The following is an 18,422-nucleotide window of genomic DNA, read 5'->3' on the forward strand; positions in this document are numbered from 1 at the left end:
ATTGAAATGCGTAACAGATTTGTTTTTAATTAACTACAATACTTAAAAAAAAAAGCTGATAATGCTTAGTGAAAATTTCGTACTCGTTAATGTAAGAGAAAAAGCAATAAACACTATCGCCTCAAATAATTTTTTCTTTATTATATTTTAATGCATCTTACTTAATAATTAAAAGTGTGTTTAAAAGTTATATTTTGCCTATTTGTGCAATGAAAACTTAATTTTTAAAATGTTACCTTAAATTGATCAGCAGTAAAATGTTATTAAATAGTGAAGTACAGGCTCAGACATATATATAACTCCCTTGGCTTTTTATCACCCTTAGGTACAAGAGTCTCAGCAGCCTGCAGCTAACGCCGGACAATAACAACTGCTCCTCCGTGACGCCGCCGACGATCTCAGCCCACGGCAAGTCATCAGTAGCCGGCGGTGGACCGGGACCAGGAGCAACTGCGTCGGGAGCACCGGCCACGCCGGGCACTCCGCCGGATGTGGTGCTCAAGTGCGGCAGCATCCTCAACGTGCACGGCTACCTGTCCAGCCCGCATCCCCTGCCATTGCCACTGCCCCACAGCCGGAGCTCCAGCAGCAACAACCACCACAATCCGCGGGAGGGCACACTGGACTCGTCCCGCAGCGGAGGCCGGACTTCGGGCGACTCGAACAAGCTGCCCGAGAAGAAGACGCGCCGCCTGTCCCGGCCCAGAAGTCTGTCCAACCTGGTCTGGGATCTGCGTCCGTCCAAGGAGAAGTCGAAGAAGAAGCTCTACATCCATCACTTCGATCAGCGGCAGCAGGCGACGCTGTATCTGTAGAATGGTGGCATGGATGTATCTCCAGGATGACGACGAGGAAGAAGCAGCACGATGATGATGATTATGATGATGTTGATGATGATGTTGATGATGATGTTGATGATGATTCGTTGCCAACTCGTTTCTAGCTGCCATCGACCCCCACAAAACAGAAACAGAAACAGAAAAAGTAAAATAAAACACAACAAAAGAAGAGCAACTACAACTTTTGGCACGCTGTGTGTGTTCCTGCAGGTGAGTTGAATAGCCATGCAAATCGTGCTGCGTTTTGATTGTTTTTTTTTTCTTTTTTTTTTTTGCGCTTATTAAATTCGTGCAACAAACTAAACAAACATTTCAAACGGCCAACTAATGGTTCTTCCCCCTCCACGTTGCAGCTTTCACCATTTAGCCTGCAGCAGCAATTTTAATTAACATTGAATTGTGCCTTTCCCTGCTACGCCCAGAATTATGCTTTAAAACCAGATTCCAATGAAGTATTTGATGAGAATATTTCGACCGGATGGAACCCCCGAAAACGAAAGGCTGCCAGCACACACAGAATCACACAATCACACAATCCCCCACATACACAATGCAACACACACGTACACCACACATCAAGTCTATAAAATTGTGATTTTAATTTTATGTTTAATTTAATAATTATTGCGAACCATTTTCAAATTAGACGAAAGCCATTTACGCTATTCAGAAAAATTCACAAAACAAACTCTAATATCGACAAAAATTAGTTGTCTACAAACGAGATTCTTATATATTTAAAGCGTACTGTTTTTAACAGGATAGCGAAAAGGCGAATGTAACTAATAGTAAGTCAATATTATCAAGCAACCATATATCAATCATTTAGAGAATGTTATGCAACACTTACAGCTAGCTAAAATGAATTTATAAATTAATGCAATGAATTTCCTCCTCATAATTTAAATGTTGTGCAAACTGTTGATTGAATGCAATTAAACCATAATCGAACAACTCTTGTTTAGTAATTAGTTTGCTCGGAGCCAGATACTTCCCACAACGCCCCTCGAAACCCCCGAATACCCACTTTCCCATAATCTGCTCGCGATCGCAATCGCATTGTCTTAGTCGTTTAGTCTGTACATTTTAGTTGTATTATCCAGCTTATATGGCCTATAAATAGGGAGTATATATACACACATATATGTAAAACTAAAATATAACTTGTATTTGTGTCTAAATAAATGTCTCAGAAAAATAAATGTATATGCAAAACAATCTCGAGCGTTGAAAGTTGTCTTGATTCCAAAGTGTGGGCGGCTAAACTATCCAATGAAAGCTTAACGGCCTGGAAATCGACTCAATAATAACCTGATCTGACCATAAGCGATTGTCCGTAAGCAGGTGAAAAATTAGGGGGCTTCAAACGGAGGAGATGGAATTTCAATAGCTTACTTATTGTGGGTTATAATGTTTCAGCGGCTTATAAAGGTAAAAATAAGTATAATTACTTATTGTTAACTATTTAGGGAATTCAAAGGCACTTACTCAATCCCATGAAGTAATATAATTAAAAAGTTAGAAGAATTTATTTGTCAGCCTTATAAGTTATCACATAAATAAGAAATCACCCTAAAAATATATATTACACTTGTTTAATTTACTATGTGTTAATAGAGATGGATGCGTTCTAGAGTTTTGACTCATTTAGCCACTTCTGCTGCATATAAAATATATAAAGCGTAATATTCAACAATGCTTTTCCAATATAAATATAGCCACTGAGTAACAATTTACTGTATTAAACCTACATGTTAGAAGCCCAGGAAGACTGTGACTGAAATTTAGATTATTTTATTTAAGTAAAACCATTTTCTATATCCCAAGAGAGGCTCACTAGAAATTATACATTCCCGACACGGAGCACCCATAATATTCGAAGTGATCTCACATGTCTAAATACACTGCTAACTAAGCCGTAAAAGGTGCCAATAACAGCAAAAGCAACAATCCAGCTCTGACCAAAATCAATGAAAATTGCGCAGTTTTTCAAAAAACAAAAGGAAAACGCAGAGCGAAAAAAAAAATCAGTTTAAATAAATGAACGCATGCCAAATGCTTCCTGGCCGCAGACAATGAGCCGAAACACCTGCCCCATAGACACCTGTCCGCGTTTGGGCAAAGAATCGAATTAAATCTCAATTGCTGGGGGTTTTGGGTGATCAGGGGTGATCAGGAGTGAGGGAGCAATGCGGAACCGAGTGTTTATGAAGACGAAATTGCGTTAATGCTGGTAATTAGTTGCAATATCGAAAGGCTGCCACGCGAGTTCGTTGCTTTAGTCTTTCGTAATGCCGCATAAATGCGCTATGCAAATACATTGTACGTACACGGAGAAAATTATTCAATTTTCAATATTTAAAACAAAACGAATATAAATTAATTTTTCAGATCGAATCTAAGATGATTGCAAATCTAATAAACATATACTATAAATAAAATGGATTGTAAGTCCCACTTTACTGCAATGCCAAACCTTGCTTAATTGTAATGCTTAATTTGTACTGTTATAATTTGAGAAATCAGTTTCACTTTTACTATTAAAATATCTTTTTCATTATGAATATTATTAATTGTTAGGGTCACACAAAAGTAGATTTTATTTTAGTTTTATTCGGAATATTTACATTATGATAAATAAAATTAAAACGGTTTTTCTCTGTGCAAAAACTAGAGCTGCAGCTGGGCCAGGAACTGGAGCTTTGGTGCTGGAGCTGGGGGCAACGAATTGAATAACATGAAAAATGCGCTTGCATTGCGATATCATCACGTTTATGACGTTGCCACAATTAATCAGCTGCATGCAAGCGCTAAAAGGCAGAGGAGACTCCGGGGACTCGGTGGGATTGGGGGATTGGGGGATTGGGAAGAGCCTGCAGATCAGGGAGAACCATAAACGTTTCTCTGCTCATCAAATGTGCAATTTATAACCACCACAGACGCCCACGCCGAAGATCTTTAAAGCTGCGAGTGCGGCTTGGGCTCAAGTTCTGGCTTGAATTAACCCTGCATACCCTTTCGGATATATCCGAAGAACATTTGTATTTTAGGCATTGACAGGCTTTTGACCATCTTTGTGTTTCATCAGCTTTCTAAACAAAGCAATAAGAATTGAACTTCTAATACAATTTGATTTTCTTGCTTGGATAAATATTTTCTTTTTCGAAAAATTTTAATTATTTATTTCTGAAAATAAGGAAGGTCAGGTAAGTTTTTTTTTAAAGTTAGCGGACATTTTATTAAGCTTAAAACGCAATTATTTACATTTTAAATATATTAAATATAGTAGCTAGCATAGCAGGGTAGCAAAACAGGGACATGAGCCTGAAGTAGGTTAAAGTTAAGGTGCGGGTTGGGAACCAAGAACCGAGATTGAGACTAAGTCCGGGGGACCTGCATGTTGCTTGGCCATTTGCTACAGTTATGGCACCAGGAAGACTGGACCTGCAGCTGCTCCATCCCGCCCAGCCCCACCACTCCCCTCCCTCATTCCACCCCCTCGGAAGAACTGGCGATTTGTATCGGGATGTCTGTTTAAACTGTGTGTAAATCGCCCTAAACTACGCATCAGTTTCGGTTTCAATCTCGGTCGGTTCCATCGGTTTCCCGCGGTTCTTATGCTTTTGCACTGGAAAAAAAATGTTTCGGAAAAAAATAAAACATTTTACTATTTGTAGTATTTAATACTAAATTAGTTATTTACTTATTTTTCAAGATTTATTTTATTTTGCAGTCAGATTTATGCAGCTAATCGTTTTTGTTCAATCAAAATCAGTATTTTAATGGTTTAAGATTTATAATTCAACAAACAAAATTGCAATTTATAAATATTTTTAAACAGAACATTGGCATTGTGGAGCATTAAAAAAAACTTTAAAAAAAAATTATGATTAAAATTGAACGCATTTTATTATATAATTTTAAAATTATATAATTCATGCTAACATTTCAAAAATTGAACAAAAATTAAATAAAAAACAATGTAAATCTGGGCTTTCTACGCTCTAAAGAAGTGACTAGACAGCTGGAATACGATGGAAGAAAAATGTACATTTATTATGTTACAAAATTAGTTGATTAACCTTTTACCAAAGTTCTCCACTGGCAAAGAAACACCACTTAACTCAGTAGCCTAGTATTTTTTGTCCGTGTTATATTTATATGCAGTATTTACTTGAGGAAGTAGCTGCGTTTAGCGCTGCAGCTTTATCGCGATGGAAGCGATACGTGGCGATATAGCGGTAACAAATTGGCTTTTGCTTTGGCAATTCTGGCCCAGTTCGAAAACGCTTCCGCGACACAGGCACACAATTAAAAGTTCTCGCAGCTCAATTACCTGGCTATCGATCAGGAAAAACGGGGAGCAGTAGGTAAAGAAAAGAGGAGGAGGAGCTGAAAAATGCAAACTTCCCTTGCACTCACATAGCCAACTCGTAGATTTATAAAGACCTAGGGTCTTTGATCCATGTGATCTGCAATTACGCTTCGCTCGTCGGCTTGTTTATTTTGTTTTCTTTTTTATTTCCAGCTCGTCTGCAGCAATTGCGCAACTGCTGCAACAAATGCTGCAACTGCAACTGCAACAACTGCTGCAACTGGCTCGATAATCATTCAAATTTACAAGAAAACAATCAAAAAACAAATTCCTAGAACACAAATCGACGAAACTCATTTCATTTCAATTAAAGTTGCACGCCGCGCGCCACAGAACGAAGTTGAATCGGAAAACAAGGAGGAGGGCATGGGTATGGAACAGCTTGAGAAAAGTCCATAAAGGAAACTAGAAATGGAGCTGAAAGTTCGGTTATGGGAACGATTTTAAAATTACCTGTAAACAACAATTCTTATCGGTATCTATTTCTTGTGAAGCGTTTAGGAACATTTCGTGCAACAGTATTTTTTATGGTTCCTTCGACAAGTAGGTAGCTTTAACATAAAACAAATTAAAAAGCAAACATATAAAAATAAAAAAAATGACAATATTATATTTTCCTAATAATAAAATATATGTTATTTGAGGCGGAACGGTGCATCGTCCAAGGGACTTAAAAATTGTTTTTTTTTTGATTCTAATAAAATGAGGTTAATATCTGTAAGAATTAAAAAAAAATTTATAAAATTTTATCTTTAATCCCATAATGCCTTTGTAAAAGATTTTTATTAAACTAAATATTATTATTTGTGGTAAACCAAAATTGATAAAATAGAATAAAAAACTGCATACGAAAATCTTTAACCATTAAAAGATTAACCATTAAAACTAAAGAATTCGCGGGTTGGTATTTAGTTTTTTGAGGTTAGTTTTTATGGTATATTACTCGATCTACATTTTACTGGGTATTAAAGTATGGGAGAATCTGGCGGGAGTAGCTGCAGAAGAATCAGCAGCAGAAGAATCATCAAAAGCAGCAGCAGCAGCGCAGAGGCAGCGACGTAGAAAATCGCAAAGAAAACAAATTTAAATAAGACAAACGTCAACCAATTACCGTCAATCGCATTTCCCGCAAGAACAACAACTGGGGGCAGAGGGAGTCGCGCAAAGCTGCAAAATTGCCAAGCGGCCAATTGGGGGCGGTGGAAAAGGGACGGAGCGAGGGGTGGCGGAAGCAGAGGAACAAGGCGCGCGCATGTGCAGTTACAATTGCGAACGACGTCGTCGACTGCGACTGCGACTGCGTCACACGAAGAAAGGTCAAGAAACTGTGAGAGACCATTTGAATAGTTCTTACAGGTGTGGGAAAGGGAGGGGGGAGGGCAGAGAGAGAGTGAGCAGGAGTAAAAGGTATACACTGAGGGAAAAGCACGATCTAATTCGACAAATAACATATTTCGGTCGATTTTTCGGAGATAAGTTCATACATATGTTAGAGATATACAAAATAAAATTGTTGTGCTCTTGGTTTTTTATTTAGTTAAAGGCTAGAGCGAATGGAAGGCTTTACAATTTGTACTATTATTTCTATTTATTTTAAGTATTTTCAGAAAGTTTGCGTACTTGGAGTGTTTTTACTTTTGGCTGTGTGATAGAACTACTCTGCCTGGAAATCAAATCAAATCCAAATCAAACAAACACAAAAATGGTGGAGCGAGGCAGAGGGACTATGAAAGACAAGCCATCGAACAAATTTCCATGCTCCGCTGTAAAATTCCACGATGGAATGGAACGACAACAACGACAGCATTGACGACTCAAAGAAGTTTCCCTGCCAGCTTGGCTTTTTTTTACTTTTCTTATTTACTTTTTTTTCCTCTTCGATGGGTGAGCGCAATTATCCGTCGCGTGGTGCGTACAGTGGACCCTTGTTACACAAACAGGAACATTTTTAGTTTAAATAAGTGCACTGTTCGTGCATGGCCAGAAAAATAGGTATCTGTTCCACTATTAAAACCAAATAAAATATGTTTGACCAGTTTGCTATTATTTCTACTATCCATTGTTATTAGAAGTTTAAAAAAATGGTTTCATATTCAAAAGATTATATTCCTTTTTAATTTTATAATAAATTTTTTTTTGTTTTTTAGTTTTATTATATAAAAAAATAAATATAGCTTTAATTTTAATAAATACTAATACGAAAAAATATGAATATATTTGTAACTTGACAACAAATCATAATTTATTAAATTAATATTAAATCTAAAAGTCAACTTTTTAAATTAACTAGAGGGTTAACAAATTCTTGTTTGGTTGAAAAATTGTCATTTACGAACAATACTGAAACAATTACTGGAAATATTTTCAATATACTTCTATAGAAGTACTATATTACTATAGAAATACAAGATAAAATAATTTAAGCTTATTTACTTTTGAAAAGCAAAACGTACCAGCAATTTAAGTAGTATGCAAGCAATTTTCGTAGTACTATGAAGTTAATGCTCGCAAAAAATCAGCTATTGAAGAAGAAAAAAACTTTCCTCGCACCTAAATTGCCCAAGACAAGCTGCACGTACTGACAGCTTCGGCTGACATTGCTCTCAGGCCCCTTTCCTCCTTTGCTGCTCTTTTGGGCCCAGATCAAGTCGGCTTTGGCAGTGCATCCATCATCAGCTGCCGTCGATGATTCTCATGCGAAAAGGTCAGCTTGAGACGACTTTGGACTGCGACTTCGTCTGGGAGTCAGTTTCGGATGCAGTATTCCGACTCTGGTCTTAGAATTTCAATCATCGGGACCAGTGAAATGTGGCAGCAACATTGGAGCCACGTCGTCGATGTTGCTCCTGTGCGTCTGCAACATTGTCTCGCCGATCTTCTCCAATCGACTCCCGATCCTCTCGTTTTGCCCACTTTGTTCTCGAGTCGCTGAAATTGCAACCGATCACGTTCATTGCATGCATACAAAGCAGCAACATCTGCAGCAGCAGCCGCGCAATGGCAACAGCAACAGCAACAGCAACATCCCAGCAGCAATTGGCCAGCTCTGCCGATTTCTCATTCGATCCATTTGAAATTGTTTGATGCCAGTTTGATATGGAGGCCATGTTCGCCGCTGCTGCCTCGTTACCTTCGAAAGTACTTCAATCATATTCAGCAATTGTAGCAATTGTTGCACCCTAACGATGTCAGCCCAGGAATCCATTATTGGCCTCTTATGGGTGCCCTTAATGGGGTTTGGGTCACCCAGATCTAGGAGACCAAAAGGTGTGCGAAAACAATAAAAGGCAATAACTTATGAAAACCAATAGATAATTTGAAATCATTGTTCCGAGTCATACATTAAATATCTAAGAAAATCATGCGGAAATTCTTTAGAAATGGAAAATCGAGATGGTTACAAAAAAAAAGTATTCAACTAAAAGTTTAACAAATCATTTCCTGCTTAAGCTATCAATAGGTTAAACAACTAATTAAACATGGACTTCCAAACACATTATTTACTTGTATTATACGTTTTTCATGTATTTTCGTGCGTGTTTTAATTATCTTGTCGAGTTTTCATTTTACCGGGTATAGACCGTTCCTAAATATTTTTGGCCTGTTGATGTAGATGCCTAATGATGAAGTTGAAAATGCAAGCCACCACAAAGTGCAACTTGGTTCTTAAGATTTTTTGCTTGCTTGATTTGTTAATGCCTTTGTCGAAAATAAAGAATTTTAAGAACTTTTTCAAATATCTAAAAACGTTTTAATAAGCCTTTAAAGACTGAAATCGGGAAAACAAATAGGTGTTCACCTGCTTTATTCTATATATTCTATATTATTTTATATATTCTTCTATATATTTATATTAACTAAACCAAAATTGATATGAACAATTAAAAAAGTTTATTCAGTATATTTTTGATTTAATTAAACTTGTCAAGTGAAATTCCCTATAAAAAAAAGAACAAACAAAGGTTAATCCTTAACTTGACTGCAATAAAACAAAAATATTCATGTTTTCTTCCACAGAAATCTTAAGTGCTTTTAAAATATATGTGCTATCAGGTTTCGCAGCTTAAAATGCTGGTCCACAACAACCTAGCTCCCACTCTGCCCACATATTTGGCTAACCTTGGTTCTGGAAAAAAATAATAAAGCTCTCCCCATAACACCATGAATCAGCATGTGATGGCTTCAACAGAAACGGAAACATAAACATGCATTTCATTTCGGGGCATGTTCGAAACGAGAGCTAAATGCAGCCGAAGCGGCACGGCAGCAACACTATCGACTACCTTCACATACACAGCATAAAATCAATAATCCAACACACAGGCACATTCTGCACCGCAGCAGCAACAGCAACACTAGCAACAGCAACATCAACAGGAACAACAGCAACGGCAACGGCAACAGCAACACTAGCAACAGCAACACTAGCAACAGCAACGCACCACTGTCAACAGTCAAGTGGCAGTGCATTAAAATTGTAAACTTGAACAGCAAACAAAAGCCACAAACAGACGACGATCCACGCTGGGTTGGACCTGGCTAGAAAGGAGGAGCTGCAAGTCAGAGCTGGCTGGCATTGTGCGCATTTGGATGGCGGGTATCCGGCTTATGAGCCCTCCGCCTTTTTCCAACTCCCGACTCCTGGCAATTTCAAATTGTGCGTCACGTACACGCATAATGGGCAAAAGTAATGAAAACATATGAGCAGACACGCAGGATGGAAGGTTTGAGGTTGGACGGGGAGTGCTGGCCAGTAGGCACTTGCAATTGCAAATGCACAAAATAATAATTTCGCAATACGCGCAGTTCAATTACAACCAGCAGCAGCAGCAGCAGCAGCAGCAGCAGCAACAACTGCAACTAGCTATCATTCTGGGCATTTATTTTACAATGCATTGCCGTAATATAATTGATATGCTCTAAGTAATTGGCGCTGACCACGCGAGCAACATTTCATGTTGCTGGTGCTGCTGGGTATTCTGGGAGTTGCTGCTCCGGCTGTTTCTGTTGCAAGTGAGAGATCAAGCAATCGATTTGTATATCGATGGGATCGATCGATCGATCGATCGCCACACTGGCGACATGGCGGACCACCCCGTCAGGAGTGGCGCCTAATTGCAGGGACAGCAGTAGCAACATCATGCCAACAGCAGCAACTACATCATTTTTAATGCCCTAACTCGCTGTTTGGTTGTTAAATTTTGTTTATAAATCAGAGAGGGAGCTTGGACTTTTTGTGGCTGCTGCTGCTGAAAGCTTTACGCTTTGATGTCGCCAACGAAAACTGCCATTTATGGGCAATTAGGCTTCGATTTGAGTCGATGTTGCTGGTGTGTTGTTGGTCCTGCGCGCGCCATTAATGCAGTGTGCAACAAATCATGGGTGCAATTAGTGCGTGTTTATGACTTTCAGCTGAGAGGGCGCCATTTCAGCGCTTAATATTTTTTCGAGCTTAGTTTGGCCAACTTTCCCGCCCCCCTTTTATCCTTTTGCGAAACGTTTAGGCCGCCGACAATTTGCATGCTGCTGCTGCTGCTGATGCTGCTGCAACATGGAGCCACCGCCACAGCAATCGATGATGGCCAGTCCATCGAGTGGCGTCAATAATGGCCTGTCGTTGGCTATAAACGCCCGCTGGCCATATTGTTTAGTCGATAGTTGTACTTGTACGGACGTAGCACTAATTGCCGCATATCGATGTGTGTGCGCGTAATGGCATAGATCATGCTAATATAATTACACGCTGGACAGCAGCAACATGGCCGGGACCCATCAAATTTGATATGAGGAGGAGATCCAGCTGGTCCATAATAATTGTTCGGAATTAAGCTTTTAAGAAAAGGATCTTTAGATTTACGATTGCCGATTGCCAACCGCCTTCAGTTTTTCTCCATGGCCTATAAATAATTTCTATATCAAAAGCCGGCTTTGATGATGGCCTAATTTGGCTGCGGGGCATTATCGGCGACTAGTGATATATCAAGTGGCTTGAGCGCAAACGAATATTGCTGCTGACGCTTCATCGCTGCCAGCCAAGAAATGCAATTTTCGGCAGCAGCAATAGCAACCACAAGGCGAAAAATCTAAAAAGTATAAAATAAAAATGGGGAATATTCGCCTATGCTTAAAATTCCAAGGCAAATTGCGGGCAAGCCGCACAATGCTGTTGCATGATGCAGGCTGTTGCTGATGCTGTTGCTGTTGCTGTTGCCGTTGCTGTGGGTACGACAAGCAACATCAACACAATTCAGCGTCATCACAAACATCAATTGACCCTTCGGTGCTTTAGGATCAAGCGTAATAATCGCCGGCATAAAAACGCTTTGCACTTTTGCGCCAGAATAATGGTTGAAAGGTTGCAAGTTGGCAGTTGCAAGTTGCTAGTTGGCGGTTCCCAGCGTATGTGCCTTGACCATGCACTTGGCTGGTAACTAATAGCTTTTCTTAACATATATACACAGTGTGATAAATAAAGTGTCGCCAATAAGTAAAACAAACATTATTGGCTTAGTTGTTTTTTATTTTATTTTTTTTTATTTTATTTTTTAACGCTATATTCATCAGAAATCGGCTCTTACAAGTTTCTTCAAATTTAAACAGATTTAAGTTCTCAATTTAAAAAATTTGTGTTTGCTTTTTTTTATTTAATATACAATTTTAAAAATTATTATTTTTGAAATTTATTACATTATTATCTAAAATTTGATACTTAACATTTTTCTCATTATAAAAAAGAGTTCCCTGAACTGAACATCTTACTAATCACGAAGAGTTATTTAAATGACTGCAGGGGTTTTTGTAAGTTTTGTTTTAAAAATATATATTTTTATAACCATGCTGCCTTGTTCCTGGAAAAGTCTGCTGTTTTTATTTAGTGAATCACATCCATAATCCACGCTAGCTGAAATTTTCCCTTGCGTGTTTTTGGATCTCTTTTTAAAGCACCCCACTTTGGGTCACTTAATTTCCTGCCCTTATTCTGGAAAAAAATTTCAAATTCAGGATGGATAGAGGAGCTTTGGAGTGGTTTTGCCTGGTTCGAGTTAGACATTCAAAATACATGACGGAGCGGATTCATTCATCAATATACATGGGACAGCACGGCGATGAGATTTAGAACTCCCGAATGGGTTTGCTGTATCCTTGATAAGGGTACGGTTGAGTTTGTAAATCTACTTTGTCTTAAATTGGAAGTGTTTCTATGAGGTAAGGCTCATTAGCATTTAAACTGTTCGAAAGTTATATACAATTTCGTATAATGAAATTTCGAATTCTTCTGTAAACATACAGTAATAGTTATTAATGTTACCCCAATTAAAAATATTTAATTTTACCTACTTTCAAACGTTTTATTATACTACATGTACAATGTACATTAATCATTATATTGATCGGAATGTTATTTAATTGCTTCCAACTAATTATTTATGAAACAAATTTACTTTTACCTAGATTGAAGGGTATTTTATATGCGAATCTCAGCATACCATATTCTTTTCGGGATTTATTTGGCGCAGCTTATTTTGCTGAATTTTTATAGCACCCGCCCATGGGGTCAATTCTGCACGCTGGCTGTCATGTGTGCCCTGGCCAAAGCCCAATCCCAAGCCCAAACCCAAACCAAAACCCAAGCCCAGACCCTGAACCCATGCCCAATCCCAAGTCCATGGACTCATATACCCATGGATCGCAACGCGAAACGAGTGCAACACGAACTGTTTAATGGACTGGGCATGCACTATGTGCAACGACCCACCAGGTTCGGCTCAGTTTCTCAAACTTGGACCCAGTCCCAGGTGGAGCCTCCATTTCATGGCCATGTGAGAAGAAGACATCTGGGTCCCAGACACTCATTTCCCGCCGAAGTGTGTGTGTAGGTTAATCAGCTTAGCCAGCGGGCTTTTCATCAAAGAGCGAGCGGCACCCACACAGGCGACAGCGTATTGGGAAGGGAAACATTAAAAAAACGCAATGATCAGCAAATGCTCATCCCAAATGTTCGATATTGGGCTTAACAAACTGAAAAATAAATATATATTTGTCGATCCTATATAAAGAATAAACAGAAATTTAATATTATTTATTTGCGACTTTGATAACTTGTGGGTTCTGTTCACAAAAACAAAACCATACATATTTGTATATTTAATATCATCATTTCATCAGTTAGTTAGTTAGTTTGAGACTTCTGTATGACACATTGTTTAGGGAACACAATTTTTTTTTAAAGTAAGATTTATTTTTGAACTGTATTTATTCTTAAAAAAATAATTTGTTTAGTTTAAACTTATATTTTTTTTTTACAAAATTACCTTTGCTTCCCCTTAAAAAAGTTTAATTTCTTGAACAATTATATTTCGAGTGCAGTTTTGCAAGGGGAACAGATTAAGCATACGACGTGTTGTGCAGTTATCATCGAGATGGCAACGATTCCTAACGGAACGCCATGCGTCGTCCCATGGCGGAGGTCTGTCCCCATCCCCCGCTCCCTGGTCGTCGGTAATTTATGATTCGCAGCGCACGGCCTGCAAATGATCCATTGCCCATTGCAGTTATCCGAACGGCGGAGGAGGAGCAGCATAGGACTTTGGATCGGCACTTGTTGCATCAGCAGCGGTACACTATAACAGCTACAAGTGATTTCTTTCGCATCGCAGCCTCCAGGCGCTCCTGACAGTTACAAAGTGCGCCCACTAGTTGGCGGTCAGGTTAAAATGACCCAAGCCACAATCCAGGCACAATGCATATATGCGTTGTCGACGCCATCACCCAACCTTTGATTAATGGACTTTTCGTGTTGGCTTGGTTCTGGCCCGGCGTCATAAATAAACCCAAAACTGCAACAACAGGCAAAAGGTGGAGCACGTCGGTGCTGAGCACATTTATCATTGGTAAACTTTATTCTTTACATTTACATACAACACGTTAAAATTACTTGTCCAATTTTATTTCTTTAGATATTACAATATTAGGCTTATTCGTATGGATATCGTAATTGAAGTTTCTTGAAAATTGAAAAATAATGTTTACAAAACAGAAATCTATGTCAATTTTAAACTAATCTGGCTACTATAAGTTACGATTTTGTGTTTCCGGCGGAGCGCAGGATGGGAGAGCTAGAGAACGATCGAATGCTGACGAGCATGAGTAAGATCTATACAATTCGAGCTGGCTTGACTCGATCTACTGCTTTCGCTAATGCTGATCCTTTCGCTGTGGCTTCTGCTGGTGCTGAAGTTTCTGCTGATTGCTTAGACCGGCTGATCTCGACCTGCTGCTTGGGGCACTATAAGGACGGCGGGTCGTACTGAAAGCCTGGGTTGTTGAACTTAAAGCGCGCAATCTCGAACTGCAGTGACTCGTACTGGATGTCGGCCAGCCGCTTTAGCTGGTTCGCAATCTGTAGGGCATCGCTGCTGCTCAATGCGGCGCCAAGCGAACTGGGCTCCCGGTCTAGTTTTGTACTGTGCAGCGGCGGCACTGCCTGCATGTTGGAAATGCATCGCGGCGCATTTTTAACTGAAATGTTAGAAAAACATTCAAAAATTGTTATAACTCGAATGGGCAAAGGAGTTATTCGCTATCTAAACACATTTTTCAGGACGTAAAATCTATGAGTAAAGTTGAGATAAATAACATATTTAGTAATAATTGACCCTTATATGTTTGAAAATAAATTATGTTATGTGAAAAATCATGTCCATCTTGGAACATTTAGCACATTTGTCTGTTCGCGGTTTAAATGTAATCAAATCAAATGCAATAATAATTAAATATATCATGTTGTGTGCTTCATAACAAAAACAATAAAGAATAAAGCTTTTTGGTATAAGTTAAGGGAATTGATAATTTAAATGCTCTATTGAAAATATTTGAAGTTCTATATTGGGATATAGAAAGACAAACAGTCTAAAAACCAACCAGACAAGATTCTGTCACAAGAAAGTCAAGCCTTTCCCTTAATCGAATTGGAATAGGTACCTTCGTAGATGATTTGCTCCCTGGGCTGTGTCCGCATCCGCTTAACGGGCAGCTCGCCATTGATCAGCTTGTTGCCGGATGAGGCCGTACCCGGATTGATGACTGCGGCAGCCGGCCTACGGGATGTGACGAACTCCACGGCGTGAGGCTGCACCGTATGGTGGTCGTCCTCCACTTGCTCGAAGGATGTGTTGTCCACGACGATGGTGCGGTAGGTCCCGCCGCCTGTGTTGACCGCCGTGGTGGACGCCGTGATGCCGGCCTCGGCCAGATTCTCCTCCATCATGTCCTCGTGGTCGACATGCTCCTCCACCATCTCCTCCTCGTCCACCTCCTCGTTGATGGCCTCCTCCACGGCGGCCTGCAGTTCCTTTTGAAATGCCGCCGAAGTGCGCTGGCCCAGTTCCTCCATGTCGTCGTCGTGCTCGTCCTTTTCGGACTTCATGTTCAGCAGTGTTTCGCCGGTGGTGCTGGGCACTTTGCCGAAGAGATCCAGCGCTCGGGTCTCCACGGAGGTCATCGAGATGTCCTTCTCCGTGGACAGCAGGCTGCGTCTGTACTTGCAGCGCGTGGTGTTCTTCCAGTCGTTTAGGCGCTGTATCGGGGAAAGGGATAAGAGAGATTAGAGTAAGGGGTCATGGGGTGTCGAGTGACCTCCTCACCTTGCGCCACTCCTCCGGCGTGAGCGTAGGTCCGGAACTGCACTTGTTTAGCCGGTCGGAGAGCTCCTTCCACTTTTTGGTCAGATAGTTCAGGTCGTAATCGCGCGGCACTCGTCCGGTCGCGAAAATGGGGTCGCTCTCCATCATGTCGATGTACATCTGGTATTGCTCCGAGGAGGTGCGCTTCTTACGGCGATCCATCTTGCCGGTCATCCGCTGTCCTCGCTGAGTCCTGAAGTTATGGTTTTCTTGATAAAATCTGCCGCAAAAGCGTTAAAATGCAAATCGACGCCACAAAAAGATGCGAAGTGTTCACAAACAATTGCACGCGTTAGGGATTTTCTGGCGCATGTAAGTTGCTGGCGACGCAGGGTTGTATTCGGCATATCAGTGGTGCGCACTGCGCATGTGGCGGGAAACGCCAGACGATAGTTCTAGCTCGAAAAAAAATCGACATTAAAAATAGCTGTTTTTAATTAACTTAAAACAATATGGTAATTTCATATATTTCTGATAAACATATTTCTAAAAATTCTTTTTTGGCAAAAAAAAAAGGTTTGTCCGGCATATGACAAGCCTGGTTAGACATATGGTTACCAAGTGAATAAATTAGTTTTGTTTATTTCTCATACCAATAAAGTGAATAAAAATTGTAAGAAATTTAATTAATTTTCGGCTTAGACTTTATACAACCTGATATCCATCGTGACAAATAAAGTCACGTCTTTGATTTTTAGTTGGATAAACTTTTCTTAGGTTTTTTGATTACTCTAAAATGCCTAACTTTAAATAATAAGCAGTTATTTAAGTTACCCCATCCTTAAGTAGCCAGCAACATAAAAATTTGTTTTCGCAATGTTTATTTATATTAGTAGTTGTTTAAAAGAAAATTATGATTTAAAAAACAAACAAGAGGTATCTTGGGCAATCCCAAGTTTATATACCCTTGCAGCTTATACAAACATTAAAAATTAAACTTTTTACAGTAAACTTTTCGAGCGTTTCTTTTTTTCTGATTGGCCGTGATAAACTTTTTTTAGCAAAGTTTCATCCAGTAAGCTAAAAAACTGAGCTTGCGTAATATAATGGTTGAAATGTATTATACACTTTTTATCACAAAGATATTTTTTTTATAAAAAGTACAAGGGCTTTTGGGTACCAGAAAATTAAAGAATACAACTATATTTTTAATCATTTTCCGTTAAAGCATATGTTTTTCAATTCATTATTAAAATATACAGTATCTTCAGTTTTCGTCATTAAAAGAAGTCAAGTCGATAAGTGACAATCAATCTATTTTTGGCAATCCAAAATGGATTTTGCGCAATATTTTCAACTTAAAACTATGTGCGATATAATAGATTGTCGAATAATCTGCCTATACAACTGCGCTTATAACGAGTAATATTTTTTTAATAAACATTTATAGTTCAAAATCATTACTTTTGTTTGAATCGATCGTTTCTCTGAACTAATTTAAACTATCAACCGAAGACCCTTAATTCTTCGCAGAATTAACAGGTCCCTCAATGCTTACATACTACATTGTACAAAAGATACACTGGAGCTATAATTCCGGGACATACTCAAATCCGGGGTTATTGTACTTGAAGCGGGCTATCTTGAAATGCAAAGAGGCCTCGTGAATGTCCGAAATGCGCTTCAACTGCTTCTCGATTTGTTTGCCAAAGGAGGCGACGGGGTCACTTATGGCGGACTGTACGGGTGTTGCTATATTCGTTACTAAAATAAAAAAATGTATATGATAATTGTGTAATTCCTTTACGAATCCGGAATGGAGACTACCTTGATAAAAGATCTCCCCGGGACCTTCCAGCCTTATCCTTTTACCGGTATTGTGTCCATTAATAATCGTGGGGTGAATTTCCTCCGGTGTTACAAGCTCGTGGTACTGCTCGTAATCCTCTTCGTGCTCCTCTAAAACCTGCTCCTCGTCCTCCACATTCTCCTCCTCCTCCACTTCCTGAAAACCCGCTGAAGCAGGGAGCTCTCGATATGTCGGTTCAAGGGAGAAAATTTGCAGAGCTCGGTTTTCCAGCGGAGTTATATTCTTGTCATCCGAGCTAATGCTGCGACGATATTTGGAGCGCGTACTGTTCTTCCAGTCATTTAGGCGCTGAAATTAAGGGACACGATGGTTCAGTTGCCTGGAGCTATGATCCTATGTGTGATCCTCTTAGCACCAACCTTTCGCCATTCTTCGGGCGACAATTTGGGACCATTTGTGCATTTGTTTAGCTGATCGCTCAGCTCCTTCCATTTTTTTCCGTCCAGAGTGCGACTCAATTTGTTGGCCGACATCAGCGGATTCTCCTCCATGAAGTCCAGATAGATCTCGTACTGGTAATAAGATGTGCGCTTGTTGCGGCGGTTCATTTTGCTCCACAATATAAGCCAGCAATTGAAAACAAGCCAGTTGAAACCGACGCCACAAGAATGCAATAAACGAAGAACTATCGATAACACAATCAGTGCTGTCTCACTAGTTCCTCAGGCCAAACAAAATACCAAAAACTCCATTGACTGTTTACAAATTAAAAATAT

At 39.5% G+C, this 18,422-nt stretch overlaps 3 protein-coding genes across 3 annotated transcripts; 1 reads left to right on the top strand and 2 right to left on the bottom strand.

The window, feature by feature from the left end:
- Positions 1-305: 305 nt before the first annotated feature.
- On the top strand, positions 306-995 carry LOC128256733 (uncharacterized; the record flags this gene model as incomplete). The annotated part of the gene is made up of 1 exon (XM_052987267.1): positions 306-995. A coding segment is annotated over one exon (510 nt), but the record flags the coding sequence as incomplete, so codon positions are not given.
- Positions 996-14,091: 13,096 nt separating this feature from the next.
- Positions 14,092-16,216, bottom strand: LOC128256672 (uncharacterized). The gene is made up of 3 exons (XM_052987185.1): positions 15,858-16,216; positions 15,196-15,790; positions 14,092-14,733 (listed from the first exon to the last, which is right to left on the bottom strand). Exons 1-3 carry the CDS (start codon positions 16,068-16,070, stop codon positions 14,501-14,503), a joined length of 1,041 nt encoding a protein of 346 aa, XP_052843145.1. The 5' UTR covers positions 16,071-16,216; the 3' UTR covers positions 14,092-14,500.
- A 627-nt stretch (positions 16,217-16,843) lies between these two features.
- LOC128256674 (uncharacterized) lies at positions 16,844-18,339 on the bottom strand. The gene is made up of 3 exons (XM_052987188.1): positions 18,066-18,339; positions 17,664-17,994; positions 16,844-17,600 (listed from the first exon to the last, which is right to left on the bottom strand). Exons 1-3 carry the CDS (start codon positions 18,252-18,254, stop codon positions 17,425-17,427), a joined length of 696 nt encoding a protein of 231 aa, XP_052843148.1. The 5' UTR covers positions 18,255-18,339; the 3' UTR covers positions 16,844-17,424.
- Between the last annotated feature and the right edge of the window lie 83 nt (positions 18,340-18,422).

The sequence above is a fragment of the Drosophila gunungcola genome (assembly GCF_025200985.1).
Source record: "Drosophila gunungcola strain Sukarami chromosome 2R unlocalized genomic scaffold, Dgunungcola_SK_2 000027F, whole genome shotgun sequence".
NCBI lineage: Eukaryota > Metazoa > Arthropoda > Insecta > Diptera > Drosophilidae > Drosophila > Drosophila gunungcola.